The sequence below is a fragment of the Prinia subflava genome, chromosome 14 (genome assembly GCF_021018805.1).
Source record: "Prinia subflava isolate CZ2003 ecotype Zambia chromosome 14, Cam_Psub_1.2, whole genome shotgun sequence".
NCBI classification, from domain to species: Eukaryota; Metazoa; Chordata; class Aves; order Passeriformes; family Cisticolidae; genus Prinia; species Prinia subflava.
In genome coordinates this window covers 4,921,515-4,944,250 of record NC_086260.1, presented here as the reverse complement: position 1 = coordinate 4,944,250, position 22,736 = coordinate 4,921,515, and the positions used below count along the sequence as shown (strand labels likewise).

Below are 22,736 nucleotides of genomic sequence, written 5' to 3'. Positions count from 1 at the left end.
TAATGAGAGAAATACTATACAATTTATAACCAAGTAGTACACCAGAATTTTATTTCATAACTGATAACCCTCCAATATATTATGCATGCTTTGTTATGCCTTATAAATGCATTACAGTTATATAATTTATTCATTTTCCATGTTCTTTGCTGCTAGGCTGTGATTCTGGCACTTCATTCAGTCAGAATTTCTTGATAGACTTTCACCCTTCTGAGCCCATTTCGCAGCTTTTCTCTTCCACATCCCCAAACCCAACACCCACAGCACAGGAGCCCAGGTTTGAGCAAATGGCAGCTTCTACAGGCACTAGATTTGGTCTGAAATCTGCAAAAACTGAGAGGTTTTTTTTCCCCATTTCTCCAGTAACTGTTGGATCACACACTAAACACAGATTGCTGGTTTACATACATACATACATATATAGACATATATATATATATGTATATGATTTAGGGTCTCAGCAGCCACTGGAGGAACAGCACTGCAAAGCCACCCACAAACTCTGTACACCCCCTTAATCTTCATCTCACAGCCTGGCACTTCTCCTCTGCATTTCAACTCATTCGTTTACTTTATTAACTAATTATTATTCCTGAAAATTTACCATTGCATGAAGATAGAAGTCTTTGATGGCACAGTCCTCAGCTCTGGTCTGAAACATGTCTGTGAATATTTATAAGCAGTTTCCTATTGTCTTTCCAAATACGTGTAAATATGTTGCATTTCATTAAATATATAATAATAAGATTAAACTCTCATTAGGTTATCTGAAGCCATTCAAAGAAGGTGTAAATAACATTGCTTCACTGCACAAATATTTTAGCAGCCTGCTCTCAGCCTTGTTCTGCAGGGAAGGGGGGATTCAGTTCCAAACTTCAGTAACAAATAGCAGCAATGGGGCTCCCTAACCTACAAAAGAACCCCAGACAGGTTGGGAGGGGGTCCTCAGTCACCTGCATTCACATCAGCTCCCTGAATTTTGATTTCATGTTCTCATCAGCCTCATTAGCACTCATTAGTGCCAGCAGGTTGCTCTCAAATGCCCCACTCTCTTGGCAGAGAGGTTATGTCAACCACCAATAAATTCACACACATAAAACTATCAATAAAGCTGGCAGCTTGATGCTTGCCTTGGATATATGTTGTTGTGTAAGAATTCAGGAAATTCCCAGAAAAAATACAAGACTGTGTTCTAGCAGTCTGGAAGGTCATAGAATACTCTATGCACTTTTGGGGAGACAAGTTTATCATACGTGATTTATTTTATCATTTCATGTCCTTTCTCTCTGCCACAGATATCTGCAAAAATCTGTTTTGTCGAGGCTTGCTCTGCCTTTCCTTGCAGAAATCAAGTTTCCTGATAGATAATGTGCTGAGGGTTCTGTTAGAATATCAACTATGGCCCATGACTTTCAGAGAAAAAGTGTCAAACTTTAGTCATGGCTGAGTTCAGTGGAATGTGGAATAATTACAGCTTTTAAACAGCCTAACACACTTTTTGAGTACAGGATTATCAAATGAGGACAGGGTTGAGAGGCAGCTGCCAGCACAACTGGCCTGGGGCCCACTGGCATCTCCTGAAGGGGTGGCACAAGAGACCTCCCAGCCTGACATCTTCTTGCTGGCTTCATTTTTGTACTTCCTAAAATCCCAGACTTTGAAAAGATCTCACAAGCTGAACTGAGAGGGGCTAAGAAAATTTCGATTTCTTTTCCTTGTCATTGCTGTCGAGATCCCCCCAACTACATAAAATGGTTATGGAAATTCTACAGCTCTCCTTAAACTCTGGGTGCTTTATCTGTGTGCCTGGCTAACAAATGAGAGAGTTTTACCTCTGAACAGCTGGGCACACTTTACAGGTGCTCAGAGGACCTGGGGATTGGCTCAGGGAAATGAAGATGCTCCTTCACTCACCATGAAGGAATCCTGGTCCCACTTCAGCTGTGGAAGCCCCTCAGCCACCTGCCTAAGCAGCAATTATCTCCAGAGATGCCAAGAAAAGGACATGGAAAAATGACAGAGCTGCAGCAGTTGACACTCCTAATCTGAACAGCGTTGAGGGCTAGAAATTCCTTGGCAAAATCTGATTATTTTTTGTGTGAAATCTGCTCTTGAAAGGACCATCTCCTTTCAGCTCAAAGGCAGGAATGTGCTTGAGGACCTTCTGGCAACACTTAATTTAAATGTTATAATTTATTTTCATAGTACCTGAGAAACCCATTCTTCAAGCTGTACAAGCAGAGAAAAAAAAAAAACTCACTCCCAAACTCTTGCAATTCAGTGTAAAAGTTCAGCAGGGCAGAAGAGACAAAGGGCAACACCCAAGGAAACACAGCAAGAATAACTCATCCTCTAAGTAAATAAAATTGCACGTGGAAAACTGGTGTAGCAAGGAGATGATTTACCTGTAGTGATAGAGAAAGTGAGAATCAGAGCTGGGATTAAACAAACCTTACGAATTTCTGCTTCTCAGGCCACCAGCACCTCCATTGGTCACATTGCTACAAGAGAAGCACACACCCTGTTTATGTCATTTTTCCTAATTTACCTAACAGTATGTTGGCTGCTAGGAAATGGCAATGTAAGTGGTTTTTCACTGGTGAGTCTTCCATGCTGTCGAATTAGCACCCTTTTTTGCTGGTTTATGCAGATCTTAAAAGGAAATTGTTCATGGATTCTTTGCATCTAATCTGCCCTTTCATATTTAATGGTGCAGCCCACGGAGTTGTTCACACAAGTAATACACACTTAAAAATACCTTACTCTAGCTGCTGAATATTTTACAGTGGAGAATCAGGAGTTCTAAATGGAAAAAAAATTAAAATCTTCAATTCTTTCAATTCTGCCAGTGAATTAATAAAACATAAAAAAAAAAAAAACCTGGAGAATATCACAAAGATCAGAGTGTTCAAAAAAAAAGAAGTTCAGTATGCTGATGTCTTTTTAATGTTTACTACAATCAACAAATATTAAATTATCTCAGCAAGACTGAATTTGAGGCAATTAGAGACAGAAGACACCACTTGCCAGACTGATTGCACTGTGCTTGTGTTTTGAACAGGAGAAATGTCCATTTTCCCAGAGCTATGACAGGTCTGTTATCAAAATCTGTGAAGCATTGCACTGCAGGAGCATTAGATTGATACCTCTAAAATTGAGTAAGATTGAATTAAAGCAGAGAGTTTGATAGTTTGGACTCCCTGTAGGAAACATCCTGCATTTCTCCCAGATAGCAATATTCAACCTGAAATCTTTTGTTTCGAATTTGTATTCTTTAACTTATCAGATTGCTTCTCTACAGCTCCCAGAGTGGCTGCTCTCTCAGTCTGGTTATGAAATACATAACCCTTCAGATGACACTTGCTTTCAGTCCAGTTTTCTCATCCTCCCAGGAAGTGTGTTCCCACCCCTGTAATTCATTCTGCTCCCCATGACATCCCAATAAACTAAGAGAAACTGCATGTCTCATTCAATTCTCTGAGATTTTGTTGTATAAGGAATAGGTGAGCACAGGGTTGCAGTTTTTCCCATTCTAGTTTATATCAGGTTTTTTATTTTTTTTTCAAAAAATAAAGACAAACTACTTGAAAGATTTTACCCACCTCTGTGCTGCTGCTATTGCCAAAATCTCCATCAGCGCAAGAATCTCTCATAGGGAGTTTGAACTTTCCTTTAATCTAATCCATTTAGAAAATGACTCACAATGTATTGAATAAAGTGGAGAAAATTGATATCTTTTCATTAAGCTGACAAAGTCTTTTTCACTTCTGACATCTGTGAAATGTGTTCTCTATTTAAATTTTATTTATATCAATCTTCGCTGGTGGAAACGAGATTAAAACAGAATGCTCTGTACTTAGAGGGAAAACTTTCCCATCCTGCAATGAGTGTCATACTGGTTTGGAAAATGAGCTTCTTATTGCTTGCAGTAACACGACCCCTATGATCAGGAGGAACCACAGTCTAATATCTCCATCCCTTTGTATTCTATTTCTGTATAAACAAAACGTGTGCACTTTATCACAGGCAAAAAGGGAGCTGCTGTGGCTTTATAATGGCAACTGCAGAAGCAATCTTGGAACATTTTAATACATAGCATGTTCCCTCTAAACTGTTGAAAAATGCATGATGATACTTTGCTCTGTTTTCATATTTCAGGGTATTCCATAAACATGAATAAAGTTATCTATTACTCTGTGAGGATGATCTTATTGTTACATTGTTAAATATAATGTCTTTATACTTTTTGCCATATAGACTCTGTCATATTGTTAAAGCAATTTCCTTAATACCAAGGCAGAAAAGTTAAGGAGGATTTTATCTCCAAAGCAAACAAAAAAATTTTGCATTTTCCCTACAGACAGGAGTAGCAAAAATGACAGAAGGAATTGCCTGTGAGTGTCTGGGCTGTGTGTGCACATTTTCTCTGTCCATGTCCTGTTAATCACCTGTAAAACAGCTTTGAGGAACTCAGTAGCTTCAGTTTAATGCAAGAACTTCAAGACTGAGAAATGTGAAACATAATAAATTCAGAAGTTGCAACAGGCAGCTTTAATCAAATGGATTGTATATTCTTCCAAACTTTGACTCAAGAGGAAGATGACTGAACAATTAGTGTTTCCATGTTAATTTGATCCTTTAGATGTAGATATATGAAGGTGTTCAGTGCATTCCTAGTGCCCCTTAATCGAACACTTTGATACTGAAATTCAAGGGGAGAGTTTTTCCCCTGCCAGCTGCCCTCATGCATCAGAGCTTTGTGCTCCAGACAATGCACAAGAGCAAATCCAAGCACGGTCACTGCCCTTGTGCAGCTTCCAAAGGGTCTCCTGAATTTTGAGGGTTGAATCCAAGCTAAACCCGCAGTTCCCTGCAGCCACCTAAGGCTTTGGGGATTTTTTTTGGGAACAAATGTATTTTAAAATGCAATAGAATTGTGTAAACATGAGAAAATATGAGCTGTTCTGTTGCTTTTCCCCTGTATTCTATCTGATCTTCAGATTTCCTATTTGCAGTTTATTTGTCTGGAGCCCATGATTTGCAAATGCAATTTCAACCAAATGATTTTTGTGTGTGTTAATCCACACAGACTAAATATATCAATAGTTAAATAGTTCGATCAAAATCATTCTATGGCTTTGCAAACAAAGATTTTTTTAAAGTGTGAATTGGGTAGAAAAAGAAACCTCGACAATTTCCTGAAGAAAGTTAGTTTTTTCCCCAGCTCCACTGGTTAAGAGTTAAATATCATTTAACTTTTACGAGAATATTTAACTCTTAATTTATGTTAAGAGTTAAATATTCTTATAAAAGAGGCATTTTCTCGAAAATATTTCAGATATAAACAATCCCTTATTTAACCTAGAAGGTGATGTAGAAAAAAAAAAAGGCACTGAAACAAAATACAACCAAAGCAGGAGCAGTCAAGGCTCTTCTGTTCCACATCCTTTTCCTTTCCCCATGGCAGAGGAGTCTGCCTCAGCCAATTCAGCTTTGCATGAAGAAACTCTGGTGCTTCGTATACGCCCCAGTGAGAAGAACACAATGAGAAGCACTCCAGAATGTGTCACAACAAAATAAAAACACATAAAAAATAGTCTAATTCAGAATGTCTAATTAAAATATATATATATAATATATATAATATAATATACCATATATTATATATGATATATGATATATAATATATAATATATGATATCATATATTATGTATAATAAATAATATATAATATTGATAATAGAGAATAGAGAATAGATCATATATTTTTATATATTATACATACTATACAATACTATAATATATATAATATAATATAATATTAAAATATAATATAATGTATAGTAGAATATACTAGAATATACTAGAATATAGTATACAATTATCTATAGTATAAATATATACTATATAAATATATATAAAAAATATAAAAATGTCTAATTCAGCATGATGTGAGCACGCACAGCCTGTGCTGCCTGGTGATTAGCAGGAACCTCTAATTCTCACCCAGAATGAGTGGTTTGGGTCACTGAGAAGCTCAGGTTCCTCAGGATCTGGGAGTCCTTGAAGAAAAACCACCCTGAGGGGGAACATCTGAATTTGAGCAATTCCCTCTCTCACCTGACTGCTTCAAAGTGACATAACCCAAACACAGAGAATCATTTTTCCCTGGGGAAGGTGTCTCCCCTCCTCCTACAGGTGGGCCCAATCTCAAATGCTGCAAACTGTGATGCATTTTAAAGCTCTTTGCTCCCTCTTTGAACAGAGCTGGAGGTGTAAAACTTTGAAACCGAGGAGAGCTCAAAGGATCAGCAGTACCCAAGACAGACAACTGGTCCTAAAGATTAAAAGGCTCTTAATAGAAGAGAAAACCTACAAACACAAGGTTCAAAGAAAGTCATTTTCTTTGGGTTTTGGATGCCCCTGCCATGGTGTGGGGCTGAGGACTGGACCACAGAGAGCTTTGTGGTGCTTCAGACTTACAAAGGATTTTGCCTATTCACATATTAGAGACTTTTTAGAGGAACTTTTCATGCAAAGTTCCCCCATTAGTTTCCCCCATTATAAAAGGAGCCTGGTCTTCAGCCCATGTGAGGATGCTCACTGATGGACACTTGGGTATAACTGCAGTGTGTTCATAAATCAATAAAAAATATATATGTATATACCAAAACCTACACACTCTCACTACACGGGTCAGTTGCCGTTAGGGTTCAGCACTGACTTTGCATTTGATTCTTTTTCAAGGACAAGGTCTGAACACTTGGGCTGTATTTAACAGCATTAAGAAATAGTGAGATCATTTTAATTGCTGTGAATTTAATTGCTATCATTGCTCCTCCACGCTGCCTCTCAGTCTGCATTCACCCCCTGTCTCTGTTTTACACTGTAAACTCCCCAGGCCAGGGCGTTCAGGTTTGGGGGGTTTGGAACCTCGCACCCCAGGATCCTTCTCCGTGGTTATTTAATGCTCCTGGTGGATAATGATGATCATCCCTGCTGATTCCCTGTCACAGGATTCCTCTCAGGATGCTCTGCTGGTTGCTGTGAGGGCCAGCATTTAGCAGGATGTGGTTTTTCAGCTTGCCCACTGCACAATCTATTATTAGAGCACGGATTCAGCCCCCACGCCTTTTCAGGCATAGCAAAGAGAGAGATCTTTTTGCTCTGCTGTTAGCAGCATTAATGATACCCTTCTGGAAAAGTGTGTGAATAGCATCATTAAACTGGCTCACCAGCACAGGTGTAAAGCACTTTTTTTGTCTTGTATATATGGAGAAATGATACGTTCTATGATAAAAATTAGAGAGAAGTTGTGGGAAGAACCAGGAAAGACAACACTGAGAGCTATATGGTCATTGTAGGGCCCCTCAAACTGAACTATTCTATTCAATTTTATATTCAAGAATTTAATTATAAGCTCTGTAATGTCCTTAAATCAATGCATGCAAAAGAGGGCATTTTCCAGAGCTGAATGGCAGTCAGCTGGTGTGTATATCTATATATTAATATCTATATATATAGGGTAGGCAGCTGCTTCAAAGGTATTTTGTGGGCTTGAAGCAGCTATAGGGATGATATGAATGGGTTAAGCATCTTCCTTTGAGTGACTGTGCAGAAAGCTTTGACAGGCTTCCTGAGTGCAACCATGAAATTAATTCTTGCCAGAGAAAGCAAACCAGAGAAAGAGCCACTCAGGAGGCAACTCGTCACAGTTGCAAGGTTAGCTAAAGTTTATCAAAATCCCCAGACAAAAAATGTCATTAAGATACAGTTAAGGATATAGTCAGATACCAATTCCCAGGCAAGAAACTTCATTAAGGTACATTCAAGGTTGTAAACACATGTGCCAATTAAATTCAAACAACTGGGTCCAAACACTGCCATTATTTACAATGTTAAATATTTGGAAATTAAAAGTTACTTTTAGAGATAATATGGTTTCCTTAAAACTGATAATCCTGTTTCACCAAACAGCTGTTCAGGGTTACCTTACCCTCTGTTTCTAGCTGTGGTGCTCCCTGTGATGGCATACTGGGAAAGTTAAAAGTCTCCACAGGTTCAAACAATTCTGGACAGATTTGTGGTTACAAACATCCAACTGTAGGTCCTGAAAGCAAAGCAGACACAGTTTTATGTGACACTGAGGCAGAAGTCCTGAAGACCTGGAGAGTATTCTGAGAATCCCTCCAGACTTGCTTTGTTCTTGTAGATCAGGGAGAGGGGCTGGGAGGCTGCATGCTCCTTTGTTCTGCTGCTGCAATTCTGCAGCAGAACTGCTGCCATCACAGCATTCCCTGCAGCCACAGGAGCAGAGCACATCTCCTGTGTGAGGAGGCTGTGACAAGCAGTGCACTGTCTTAGGCAGTATAGGATGCCAAACAAGTAATTAAATGTGAAACCCTTACAACTAAACTCCAATTGAAGGGACACTCTGCCTTTTAACTGCAGTGTTAGACCCTCGAGGCTTTATTTAATTAGATTTGGTCATTGTAACACAGTTGTGAACATTGTCTTTTCTCTTTTAGCTTCTATAGTGATTGGGAAATGGTGGTGTGAGATGGAGCCCTGCCTAGAAGGAGAGGAATGTAAGACATTGCCTGATAATTCTGGATGGATGTGTGCGACTGGCAATAAAATCAAGACCACCAGAGTAAGTCTCCTTTCTGTCTGCACCCAGGAGGCCTTAACAGGAAAGGGAATCACTAATGACTGCTCAGCCGTGTCTTTTCCATCATCATGCCTGCTGTAAAAGACTTAAAGACCACTGTCATGATCACCCAGTGCTTCTGGGTGATGAAATGCTTTCATTTAGTGAAAATTCAGATGGATCAGGCTGGTCAGCAGGGTCCAGGCTCGATCACCAGCATGCTGGAGCTGCTGAATTGCCAGGCCACTTTCTTACAGACATTGTCACCTCAAAATACCCTTAATGCACATCACTGACTCCCTTTCTGGTGGCTAAAGGGAAGGATATTAGCTCAGAGGGACCTGCTGGATTCTGAATCCATCCCTTGGCTGTCCCAGGCCACATCTGGGTTAGCAGCTGTACAAATGCTTTGTAGCAGAGGACCCAACTCTGTTTGCGCTGCAGAGCAGCTACAACCTCGTGAACTCATCAGTGACAAGCTCTTGAGATGCTGCAGGTTCAGGTAACACAGGCCAACAGGTGAGGACAGCTTTCACCACACCCTGCCAGGAAAACCAGAGCAAGGGTGGGAATGAGCTGCCTAAACTCCCACAGGAGATTACCTTGGGAATAAAAGTGTTTTTCAGAAATAGACTCTAGCTTTTCTTTTGCATTGTGCGACTGTTTCACAACCATTGTCTTAAAACTGTCACCTATACCTGTATTCAACAATTTTAATTAACTAATTTTCATACCACAATTGATTTTTTTTCCCAAGAAAATGACGTGGTTGTCAACTCAAAATGCTTTTATAAATATATAAATTTTCATTTTCTGTGAATTTGAAATTGGCTTTTGAAACCTGCTAAATTAAAAAGAGTGAATTTTCAAGATTTTTTTTCCCTATTTGATAGGAAATTCTATGTACTCATGCCCAGCTGCTAATTCACAGGAATGTGCAGCATAGAGTTGTAATTTTCTCACTTCTTCCTTTCTCTCCAATCCCAACTCCAGTCATTTTTCATGTCTTCTAGGCCTTCTGTTGAAGGAGGAGATTTTACCCTAATTGATCCCCATGCCACCTGAATCCTTCTCTTTCCCTCCCATGATGAATGACTTATATTGCAACCCTCATTTCTGGAACAGAGCCTTCTGCCACACCAACACATTAAATTACCAGGAGACCACTGACTTAGGGGGTTATCTTTGTAGAAAGCAGTAAGTGGCCCCAGAAAACAAGATCCATATGATCTCTTTGTCACCTCCCAGAGAAAAGGAGGAAGGATGGAGGGGACTGGGTTTCCTTGACTCAGTTTCTTTCTGTGGTGCTGTTCCTGCAAATCTCTCTGCCCACAGCTGATCTCTCCCCATTGCAGCACCACTGGAGGGCTGTTTCCTAATTAATCTGCCTTGCAATGAAATTAAAAAATCCCAGACCACAAACTCGTTTTCTAGTGAGGAAAGCGGGGAGTTAAAATGTGAGAAAGTGATGTAGAAGAACTAAGCAGCAACATGAAGCATCTTATACAATAATTCAGCCCTTCTGCAGTCTGTCTACAAGTTATATAATTGAGGAATTGCATTTTCTTTCTTCAGTGAAGCTGTCCTTCTCTAAAGTCCCCCAGTCCTCATCACATAAACTAGTTTTAGGCAATAGAAGTGATTGCTAGAAATTTAGCAGCTTCATTATTATGCAGATGTATGGTCCAATCTATTCAGTATGCATTATTGTATTTCATTTGAATTAAATACTTGCGGAGTGAGTGCTCATAACTGAAAAAAATATTTCTTCATTTACCCACAGGAGTTATTTTAATTAGCTTGTGAGGGGAGTACCTTATGGTGCTGCTTCCAGTAGAATTTTGCTTTGTTGCTTTAAAATATCATTACAGAACCCAATTGACAAAGGCAACATGACATGATGCTCTCTGCAACTGTCTCTTGCATTTTCTAAGGAAACATTCAACTTCTCAGTCCCTGAAACTTTGCTGGAATCTGTACCACTGCATCAAGTCTAGCAACATAAATATAAAATAATGGAAGCAATCAGATCCTGAAACAGGCTTTTTTTTCTTTTCTTTTCTTTGTTTTGCCATTTCAGACAGCAGCAGAGAATGAGATTACAATGTAATCTGCCCTGACCACAGTCCAGGTCCCAAGATTGGGCCATGTGTGTCTAATTTGAGTAGTTAAGGAGGTCAAGAAAGCAGAAGAAACAAGACAAATCAGTCAACATCTCAGTTCTCTCTGTGGTGATTAGGCAGAAAGCTGCAGCAAATCTCCATAGGCTGTAAACTGTAAACTGTTTTAATGAAGGCTTTTCCTTACCCTAAATACATTTATGTTAGGCAACTGCTGTCCTGACAAAGAAAACATTCACATTTATGACTCTTGGAATTAAGATACCCATTAGTACATTCTTTCAGGCCCACAGAAAATCACTTATAAGCATATTTATATTTATGAATACATGGATATACACAATATATATTATTTTCTAGGGTAGTGCATAACTTTGTGGTTGGGTGTCAGATTAACACTGATTAGTGTCAGAAGGAGGTGGACAACAGACTCAGTGAAGTCTTTAGCAGCACATCCTTCATTCCTTCTTTTTCATGCATTTATTTCTGTGTTTAATCCTCTAGCATTGCTCACTAATTAAGATTTAAAGCCCAAGTTATAAAGCTCACAGCTCCCTTAAATTAATTTGTTTTCTATTGATGGTCAGGCAGGTGACAAACACTGGAAGGAAATCATTTTGTCATTCAATTTTTGGAGCAGTTTCAACATTTTTTTAATCCCTTGTCACTCTTTCTTTTAAAAAAAAATTATTTAACAACTCTCAGTGCTTTCCTTAAAAATGTGGGACCCTTGGAGCTGTACTAGGACCTGCTGGAGGTCACATTGCCACTTTCAGCACAGCCACTGGCACCAGTGGAAATAGAAGAGCAGCATCTCAGGCTGGATGCTGTTGATATTCTGGAGCATGGAAACTAATGTGAATAATATAATAATAATAATTAATGATCAGCTGGGAATGGGCAGAGGAGCTCAGCTCAAAGCCCCTCTCCAGTTTCTCAGCCTGTACCTTGTGTTACAGCCTGGTTTGATCAGGTTTAATCAGTCTGAACAAGTTTTGACCCATTTGAACTGATTCTGACCAGTTTGAGCCAGTTTGCACTCATTTGATTTGGTTTGAGCTGGTTTCTACCACTTTTATCCTGTTTTGACCAGTTTAATCTGGTTTGAACAAGTTTTGACTGATTTAACCTGCTTTAAACCTGTTTAAACCATTTGTTTCAGTTTTAACTGGTAGGATTCAGTTTCATCCAATTTAAACCAGCTGGATCTCATGTCAATCCCTCTTGCTCTAATCTTTACTGCTGTATTTAATCACCTCACGCTTAGATAATAATCTGCAGCCCTGATTTAATGGCCAAGCCTGATCATATTCCAAACAATGTGAGTTCCATTGCTGACCCAGGTGCCTGCCAAAGGGCTGAGCCCCTCGTGGTGTTCATCTGGGTGTACCAGTGCAGAAAGAAACAAAAACATAACAAGAGCATTTCCTTGAGAGCACTATTTTTGCTGTCAGTCAGTTGTTCTGATTTCAGCATCCTAAAAAAAACCCTCCTGGGCACTGGTGCTTCCTCTTGCAGCATTAGTGCAGCACTCAGCTCAGTTTTGGTGGTGGTCACAAGGAGGGATGGGTTTGGTGGGTTTGGTCTGCAGCAGGGTGTGTTATCTCACCCGAGTAGATGGAGAAGCTGCTATGGCCAGTCACCACCCTGCCCTCGGGATAAGTGGGTTGGTGGGGTTCCAAACAAACCTGAAAGGTGGATGCTCCTGCCTGTCCTGCCCAGCAGAAGTCACTGGAATCACTCTGGGAAGGGGAGGGTGGAAGGCTGGGGTGAGCACAGCCCCCTGTCCAAAGCTGTTCCTGGCATGTCCTTACTTGAAGGGCTCCTGCAAGGAAGAGGGAGAGAGACTCTTTACCAGGGCTTTAGGGGATAGCACAAGAGAGAATGGCTTCAGACTGAGAGACAGCAGATTGGATATTAGGAAAGAATTCTTCCCTGTGAGGGTGCTGAGGCCCTGGCACAGGCTGCATAGAGATGGGGCTGCTCCATCCCTGGAAATGTCCAAGGCCAGGTTGGACAGGGCTTGGAGCACGCTGGGACAGTGGAAGGTGTCCCTGCCAAACCAATACATGCTGAGATTCTGTGATGTCCAGCAATACCAGCCCAGGTGGTTAATGCACATCCAATATCTCCCAAGGCAGAGGCAGGATCTTGCTCAGGGTCTGTCTCTTGCATATTTTTACATCCCTGCAGTGCTAAAAAACACACATCCCTCCAGTATTACAAATAAACTCAACTATATCAATCAGCTGTATCCCACAGAGCCTGGGTCTTTCTTTTCCAAAAGAGTATATTTAAAAAATAACATATAAAACATAACTGACTCTTTCCCGTTTTCTCACTGCAGATCCACCCAAGGACTTAACAGAGAGCCCACATCTGTATGGAGACAGTGAAAGCCCTGCTGATTTATGAGGACAAAGTATTGAAAGTTTAAAACCATCTCAGCATTTACAAGCCAAATGGATTTCTTATTTGCACTTTGACTGTTTACCAGAAAACAACAGTGGCTTTACTGTGTGAAAGAAAGGATTCGGTGGAAATAATGCCCCTGATTTCTGACAGCTGAAAATAAAAAAAAATGAAGAAAGTGGTTCCTTTGATAAAGTTTCTGAGATTGCAAAGTACAAGCAACAGTAAAAGTTTGGATCTACAATTTACTTTATACCAGTTAAAGTATATATATATATATATAAATATATATATATTAATATATGATATTTTGAAATAAAAGCCTCACTCTTCAAGAAATTGAATAGTACCACACTTTGCTGCAGCTGCTGTATTTTTTTTTTCCTTTTTTTGCAATGGTCTGGAAGTTCCCTACCTGTTTGAGAGAGAAATGTGGCAGTGAAGAGGCAAAGCAAACCTGCTGTGGTACAAGGACGCCTAAGAGCTACACGAATCCTACCGATGCAGCATCCAGAGCTTCTTGTTCCTTCGGCAGAATTTTGAGGGCATTTGTTGTTCCACTTTGTGTTCTGGAGGCTTTTCCCCTTGTGCAATACTAGCATGCTGGCTTTGCTTCATTAACCATACTTGATTGATATATAACAATGATAATTCTATCCTCCTCCAAGAAAATATTTTTAGAGCTGTTAGATATTCCATGAAGAAGAGATGGACAACTGCTGAGTGAAGTACAGTATGTATTAAAAGTTTATTTGGCAGAGTTTGGTAGACTGTGAGCTCCCTTCTTATTAAAGATGTACTGTCTGTACAATGTCTTCAGACTTTGTATAGCTTGTAGAGACTCCAGTAAAAACCCAGAAACCACCTCCAAAGCTTTGTGTTGTTGGCTCACTAATTCTTTGAAACAACAACAAAGCTATTTCTTCCCAGACCAGCACGTGAGGGGAATTATTTCATACAGTTTGGTTTTTCAGGAGTCCATTTGCAATTGGTGAGCAGGCACGTCAGCTGAAGCATGCCTCTGTGGACACCTGGCTGTGTGACATGGGAGAACTACCTAAATTTAAGTTTCCCTCCTTGCAGGCCAGGCTAATTCTCATTGAGAGCATTCCCCACCAGCTAAAAGCATTCACATAAGCAATTCCACGGCCCAGCAATTGCACAGCAGTTTGTGGCAAGCACAAATTGTGGCTGATCCCTGCTTTTGTTTCAGAATAGTCTCCTTTTGTTTATTTTCAGTCTGTTTCTTGCTGTGGTGAATTCAGCAGGGCTGAGATGCTCCTCAGCAAGGATGTGTCCACAGAGACCTTGACCCTGTCACTGCGAGCACTGAACTCCCTTTTCTGGCTGAGCTGTAGCTGCTCACCAGGCAGCCTGGCCATGGCATTGCTGAAGATCAAATCTGAGGGCTGAAATGTGCAAGTTCACATTCCTAGGCATTTTTGTGAGCGGTCCAATTAATTTCAGGGGGTTTATTGGTGTGGAAAAGTGTCTTGCTGTCACGCATAAGTCTGTGCAATCTACCCTTCAGTCTGCCTAATGCTACCAAATCAAAGAGGAATAGGGAATTGCAAAACTAGTTCTGTCCAGTCCAGCTTCATTCCTTTAATATTTCCAATTTCCTTTCAGCCTGCTTACCTGTCTCTCACAGGATGCCTTTGGCCATGCTGATCACTTTTAATCCAATGCAGAGGAAGTGCTGCACTTCCCATCCTAGATTTGGTTGAAATCTCCCACTAAGTTTCTTTCTCCTTCAGGGCAACCACTTCAATCCTGATGCTTCAAGAGGCAGAAATTGTCACTGTAATTACAGTGTGGATTAAAGCAGCTACATGACGTGTCACGCCATATTCCATGCTGGCTTCCCATGCTGGTCTTTTCCCTGTGCTCACAGTGGAAATGGAGAAGCTGTTTCCAAGTACTTCTATTATTCCACTTCAAAAATATGAGTGAAAAGTATCCAGGGAAGAAACAGATTACCCAGAAAGTGGTGGAATCCCTGTCCCTGGAATGTTCAAGAAAAGGCCTCCACGTGGCACTTGGGGACACGGTTTGGTGATGAAGGTGGCAGTGTGAGGTTAACAGTGGAACTGATGATTTTAGAGGTCATTCAGAATTCTGGTTCTGTGCACAGAAAGGAGCGTGAGCCTCACGCTCACTTGTGAATACTGGTGACCCTTGCACATGGAGACCATTCTCCCTGGTGGCTCAGCTGGACAGGCCAGGTATTTTAGGGGACAGCCACCTGCCCAAACCACAGAAGATACCTGGACCCTACTCTATATTTTAGATGCAGGCTGCCATGGCCGTGTGTCCCCAGTACCATCATAGTTCAGAGGGGAACACCGCCTGCCTGGTTACCCCTAAATGGATTGTAAGATCAGCTCCAGCCTCAGCTGTCACTAGTAAACAGAAACTCCTCTAAAATAAAGCATTTCTGCATTTTCTACTCCCCAGAATTTCTGATTTTTACTCAAACCCCAAGACCCCCTCAAGCACTCCTTGGTGCACCAGGAGATAGACCAGCAGGTAAGTCCATTCAAAGCCAGGACATGTTATCAGCCTTTTACCAGCTGGAACTGAAGCCCACAAAGCTAAATAACCTCCCACAATCACTTTAGGGAGCTGTAGAAAATCCAGCAGAAGTTGAACTTTGCTTTCCTTACTCCCAATCTGCTGATATCCTGTTAGAGGAGCCCCACAAACAAATTGATGTGTGGCCTCTTGTACTTTATGCCAAAGCCCAAGGTGTCACCACTGGGAGGATTTTACCCCACAGCAGAGCAGCTGCCATGGCTCATTCTGTGAGTAGATAAAGCTGCTTGTGCTGTGCCTGTTGAGATTGGGAAATATTAGACTTGCTAAAATATCAGAAGGAAATGTTGTCATTACCACAGGAAAGTTTCTTTGAGATGTTTATGGATTTTTTTTTTTCTTTGCCAGTAGGCAGCCTCAAATACCACCCCACCAAATTCAGTAAACATCTGCGTGTCTTTGAAGTCGCTGCAAAAATCTGCTCGTGAAGTGAGGCACTGAGAAACTGCTGTTTTAATTAAAATGTTTTAGAGGGGAATTAAGGCCTTTGCAAAAATAATGACTGATAGAACGTGAAGTCCAATTAAGAGACAGAGCCAACTAACCTTCATGTTTTCAGGGAACCAAACTGAAAACAATAATAAAAAGGAATTCAACAAGCCTAGAGTCACAAATATTCTGAATTTCAGGGATATTCACAGTAGCACAGTGTGTAGCAGGAAGATGTCAGAGCTACTTATCCTGGCTGATGGAAAGCAGATGTGTTTCAGTGGTGGAGTGAGTGGTCCTCATATCCTCATGGGAAAGTGGCAGTCATGTCATTCTCTGCATAATGTTAAAAGTTATTTATGTTAACAGAGGAGAAAATGAAAGTTCCTGCTTTTTGGCAGAAGTCTAGATAGAGACACTTCAGGAAAAAAAAGAATATTTGTATATGCATCAAAGATAAATTTAGATTTATGTCAGTGTTTCTTCAGATGTGTGAAATCAAGTTCTGTAAATCTAAAATGTACAAGTTGAAAAAATACCAAAAAAAAGAAAAAAAAAGTAGCTACCATCTGCCTATTAATTCAGAAAATTTAGATTATGTGCTTCTGTCCAAAAATCTCTGGTAATAAAAGGCTCAGTGTGGTATGACTTGATATTGTTTTGAATAGTATATGCTATATAAAAAAACCAAAAGCAAAACCTTGAAGAAAGTCCACTCCTATGGCCAACATCAGCATGATGTGCACCCATATTTGGCACTACACACAGGAAGGACCATGAAAAACTGCTGAAAGTGAAGCAGTTTATGATGAGTGATGCTCTTATCAGAGCTATTGATTATTAGCAGAGTTTGCAGGTACTGTCAGTGGAGTACTGCTTGGATGTTTTCCTATTATAAAATTAGTTCCATTCCTAACTCTCATTTGCCACTTTCCTGTTTCATTGGCTGGTCCAAATATAATTACAGATCATAGGGAAGTTGTGGAGGAGATAAACACACTTTGGAAAGCTTGGAAAGCTCATCCATTTCATCTGAAGGTGGCAGGCTTTGTTTCTTCCTCAAGGGCAGGATGAATATTGTGGCCTAAAATGAGCTTCTCTTTTATCAATACCTCAGTCACATCCCAGTAAGCAGGGTGTAGAGCTTGCCTGACAAAGAAATGGGTCATGCTTCTTTGCTTGGTATTCTATTTTTTTTTTTGTCAGAGAAAAATAGAAACACATTCCACAAATAATCTTTCAGGTAGACAGAAGGAGATGTGTGTACAGGGCAGTTGGTTTCAGGCTGTCAACACTTTTTCTAGTTCACCGGTTTGAATTCAGATCATAGGCCTGACACATATTTATGGTTTCTTCTCTCAGAGGCTCACACAGCCAAAGCACTTAACTTCACAAATATTTGTACTTTATAAAACCTTGCTGCTCTGGAGGAAAGGAACTGAATCCTCTGCTTTCCAGGCAGGAAACTGAAACTCATAAGACCTGAGACCTGCCCAAGGTGATGCTAAAGACCTGCAGCAGACTCAGAAGTAGAACTGAGGGCTCCTGGATTTTAGGTCATCGCTGAGGATGGTTCATCTGTGATTCACATCAGTGAAATTTCACTGAGAGCAGACCCTGGCCTGGAGCTTCAGTCAAAGGGAGCAGAATGAGGGGGCCTGCAGTCCAGTGTGGAGAATCATGTGCAAGCACCAGCTGAGCAGAGCTTGTGCCTCTCCCTCCAGCTGGGATTTTCAAACCACTGATGCTTGGAAGATCACCACCACCGTCTCTTGCTCCCACAGGCACACAGCCCTGCCTTAGTTTGGTTTCATGGCTCCATACTAGAAGCTTCTCTGAGCCTTTCAGATGAGAGCAGAGATAGGAAATGGCCTTATAGATGGAAAATGCTTAACCCTCACAGGCTGAAAAAAAAATGACCAACAGTTCTTCTTTTGGAGCTTGTGATTTTTTAGAGACATCCATCTGAAAGAATTATTTTCATCTAAAAGCTGATTTCAAGGAGAGAAAGCCCACATTGTCTTCCACCAGAAAGATGGTGAACTAGCCAATGAGGAGCACAAATAACTTGGTCTCACTTGAAAGTGTGAGCATCATTGCCACGGAAGAGGATACTATGCAGGACAACTAAGTAATGGGAAAAAATTTACTTCATTTCTGACAAATATTCATGCATTTGGCAGATCTTTGCTAAACCTTTTACTGTTGTTGGATGTGTACCTCTAATTCCTGTGTGCAGCTCAGGAATGTCAGAGGTCTTTCCCACATAACAGACTTGGATATGGCATCTTTTCATCCAATACTCATGGTTGGATCATTTTTGTTTTCCCACCATGAAGCAATATGATCAAAGTTGTCTGACCAGAAACAAAATATATGTTTGAGCATCAGGTTACTAGCTTGTTTCCCATTATTTCTCTTCTATTTTATTTCTCAGATTACTGTCCTTGATTCAGTTAGAAGTGAGGGCCAGAGGCCCACCTGGATATGAAGCAAACTACCCATAACCTGAAATATTCCTCTGGGGAATATGTAATTTCTTCCTCCCACCTGCCATTCCTCCTCATTTCCTGTTTCATTTCACTTCCATTTCATCTCATCCCTTCTCTTTCACACCACTCAATTGCATTCATCCATCTCTATTAGCCTTTTATCACCACTACTGCCCCACAGACTAAAGAAGAGACCCTTTTCAGGGAGCTGTCCCCCACAACAACAGTGATTTATGTGTTCTCTCTTTTCCTTTTGCCTGTGTGCTGTGGGAGATGCCAATCTGTGCCAGCAGCTCCCTGTATTTCACTGCCCAGACCAGCAATCCCCAGCTCAGGGCCACAGGGTCCCTCTCAGGTGTGCCCTGGGTACAAAGCAGGTGCTGCTGCTGCTTGATTTGCAGCAGAGGAGTTCAGTGTCAGCTCCTCACCTTCCCTGAACCTCTTCTGTTTGCTCCTTTCTGAAGGTCTCCTCTGCCTTGGCCAGACCCAAGAACTCAGCACACTGGCCATTGGGGGCTTGCCATCAGTTTAAGCCTCTGCAGGAGGAAAATTTATCACTGTTGATTTGATCAGCCTTTTCTGGGGCTTGAAATAAAAGGTAAAGGACTGGCCAAGCTGCTGTGAAAGGCAGAGTGTGGGATCCAAGCACAGACACAGAATCATTTAGATTGGAAAACACCTCTAAGATTATGAGGTCCAGTCATTAACCCAGCACTGTCGAGTCCAGCACTAAACCTCATCTCTGAGCACCACATCTGCATGGGTTTGAGCACTTCCAGGGAGAGTGACTCCACCATTTCTCTGGGAAGTCTGTTCCAATGCTTTTTCTGAGCTTTTTTTTTTTTTTTTTTCCTGCTGCTCTTTCAATTATATTTTCTCTCTGAGAGATTCTGCTATCTAGACTAGTACCCCTCATGTTGTCCCATGCAGAACGGTCCAGAGTTTTCACAGATCTGACCCCAAGTCCCTAAAGCCTTCCTGGTGTCTCACAGACACTGATATAGAGCAGAGAAACAGTTTAGGAAATGTTACAGAGACAATGGTTTCTGTGTCCCTCCCTGCTTGAAGAGAATACTCCCTGAAAGTATTTTTGAAACTAAACAGCCTTTCAAGCATTCTGCAACCTGAAGAACCTCAGTACTGAATCCATGCTGAAGATCAGCTGAAAATGTCTTAAAATAAAAAAATGCACTTGGCTCTTGAATTCAAGCCCTTAGGCAAATCTTCCACCAGCTTTACTTCTGGAATAGGAACTGATAGGGCACACTGAGACCCACTTAAATCTCAGTAATGAACGTAAGCAGGGAATGAGACCTGTCACAAAGACGTCACTGCCTTGCAGTGCTACCTCCAGGCACTCTACAGCTCTCCTTTAATTCTGCCACAGGCAAGTTTATCATTTAGCACTGGATCCACAGCAAGCAGATTTGTATTCCATCAACTTTCCCTGCTCTTAGTCTTGTCTGGATTTGACTGATGAGTATGGGTGATAACAGCACTTATGTCTCCACAACACAGCACAGCAGTCCAAATGAAGCTTTTCCTAAAGAAGGCATTTCCACCTCAGCGGAATCACCTGCTCTTTGAGCAGAGTTTGGTGCAGATATGTTCAAAGCTGCTCAAGAGGAATAACAAGGCTACGATGTTTTTCCTCAGCAGCTTGGCTGTATCTCCCCATCCTGTTTGGCCACCAGACTTTCAAAGACAAATCAGCTAAAGTGGCAAGAAGCCAGTGTAAGGAAGAAGCAAAAACTTATAGTCTCAAAAGAGAACAGTGACTGGATAGAAAACAAAGCAAAACAAATCATAGCAGTTGTTGGTACATCCTAGAACTGCTTTCCCCTCATCTGGAATAGGAGAGAGGGAAGACTTATAAATGCAGGGACAGGGAAATTCTGGCATCCAAAGCTGTAAGACTCTTACAAGTGATATTTTCTGCTCATCTGTGCTGAGATGTGATTATTGTAAGAATATCACAATCTCAGTTAGCTTTTATACTCTCTCAGCACCTGATTTCTAAATGTTATTATAGCCTATCTCCCTTTCAGCTCATCTCCACTCTGTCTTTGTCCAAGGCAGAAAAAATTATACTTGGCTTACACAAACGTCTATTCTTTTACTTGGCACACAAAACAAGACAGGGGATAAGAGCCTGTTGATTTTATTCAGCAAAATTCATCTCAGCATTTGCTTTGCTGTTGGATTATAAACACTATTCCAATATACTCCCATAACTGAAACACCTTTTTTATATCAATTTCTTTTTACTATCATCAGACCCCTTTGATTTGTTTACAACTGTAGCTCGTGTAACCTGTGCCTATTTCTCTGATTTGAGCAGAATTGAATGCAGTTTTCAAAATAGTGGGCTCAATCCTACAATTTTCCCCATCTAATCTGCAACTTCCACCTTAGAATGCTCTTTCCAACAGTGTCTGGTTACAGTCAACAGCAGCCTTGGGCAACAGAAACTGAAACAGTCAACTCTGAAATGATAGTCTGGGTATTTATATATTAGACAAATTAAAATTCCTGTTTGATTGTTCCATATTTTTGCTAGTCCTTATCCTTTAGGCACTGACCTCAAGGAGAGCATGGTAAAAATTTCAACAGTGCCCAGCAAGGCAAGGAGAACAATTGGGACGGGATCAAAACAGGAGAGAGTTACCCACACACGTTGTTCCTGCCTCCTAGGAAGACTTTCTGGGCTGAAGTTTCTGAATTCACCCCAAAAGACTGGATAGTAAGGGTCAATACCTGCTTTCTGCAGGTACCTCAGTTTCCCTCATCACTGGATTTGACCCACAGTATTTGCTGGTTCGTAATGTTGCTTTGCAGCCCCGCTACTGACTTAAAAATATTTTTTGCCCCAATACTGATTTAATTTGGACTTTTGTGACTGTTCATTGCACATGATCTATGAGATCCTGGAGTTAAAGTTGTCCCTCAAAAGCTCTCAGAAGTGTCACAATGGCTTTTCTCAACAATATCATTTCTACTGCATCGAGCAGCAATCTACAAAAAATACTTACAGTGGGACCATAGTACATCTCTTTTTCCAGCAGGGAAAAAAACTGCAAAGGAAAATAACAGTGAAAAGATTTCTTATAGTCAGTGTTGTTGAAGACCTGGTGGCAAAATCAGGAAGAGCAGCCTAAAGCTGCTAGAATGGTTTAGCCCCAAAACTAAAACTGGTTTAACGCAGAGGTGACACTGATTTTTACCCCTCATGATCTCCCTTTAATATCTTCTTGGAGGCTACAGCACCTCCAACTTTAAACACCTTTTGTAGCTCTACCATTTGAAGCATTAAAAATTGGAAAGGAGCCCCAAAAAGCAGCCTCAGAGAAATGAGTGTAGGCCTAGTCAGTTTGTTGTCTCCCTTTCTGCTGCCCTTCACACCCAATAGAATTTTACCAGAACAGCCATGAGAAAGTTGTTCTTCCCAAATTGCTGTCAATCATGAAAGTCATCTTGTGCCTGAATAATTGAGGCACTCACCCCTACCAACAGCCAGGCATTTCTGTAGTCCTGCTCAACCCCCAGCAGCCCTGTTCAAACTGATCTAATTAGTCCCTTGCAATCAAAGGTGCTAGTTTGGGAAGAAAACTTAAAAAATGGGTCTTCACAACTGGCAAGGTTCTTGATCAGGATTATTATAATTTTTTTCAAATCAAGCCCAAGGTTTGCATAATGAGGATTTCTGGGAAGACAGGGTCTATTACACAGGAAAACCAGCTGTTCACCAATAATTGACTCCATCCTTCTCAGACACTTTTTCACAGACACCTGCAATCAGGATTTCTGAGCACATACAAGCCTAGCATTAAGTTAAATGAAAATTGAGGAACTGACCTGAAAGCAGAGATTAGCAACCTTAACTTTCAATTCGTCAGGACCTTGCCATGATTTAAACACAGGCTGCTCTGCTGGAATGCAGAGAGTTTCTGCTTGCAGCTCTTGATTTTCCTCACTGCTCTACGATGCAGAGGTCAAATGTAACCTGTTGAAAACACCCTGCACAGCTCTGGGGTAACT

The 22,736-nt window shown here is 40.9% G+C and overlaps 1 protein-coding gene across 2 annotated transcripts in view; it reads left to right on the top strand.

Moving 5' to 3' along the window:
* The window catches only part of TAFA1 (TAFA chemokine like family member 1), a 221,946-nt gene extending 203,875 nt beyond the window's left edge, over window positions 1-18,071 (top strand). For both annotated transcript variants that reach the window (XM_063411804.1, XM_063411805.1), the window contains 2 exons: window positions 8,529-8,653; window positions 13,118-18,071. In XM_063411804.1, coding sequence (XP_063267874.1) covers window positions 8,529-8,653; window positions 13,118-13,135 — 143 coding nt within the window. In that variant the 3' untranslated portion in view covers window positions 13,136-18,071. The remainder of the gene's footprint in view (window positions 1-8,528; window positions 8,654-13,117) is intronic.
* Window positions 18,072-22,736: the final 4,665 nt, after the last annotated feature.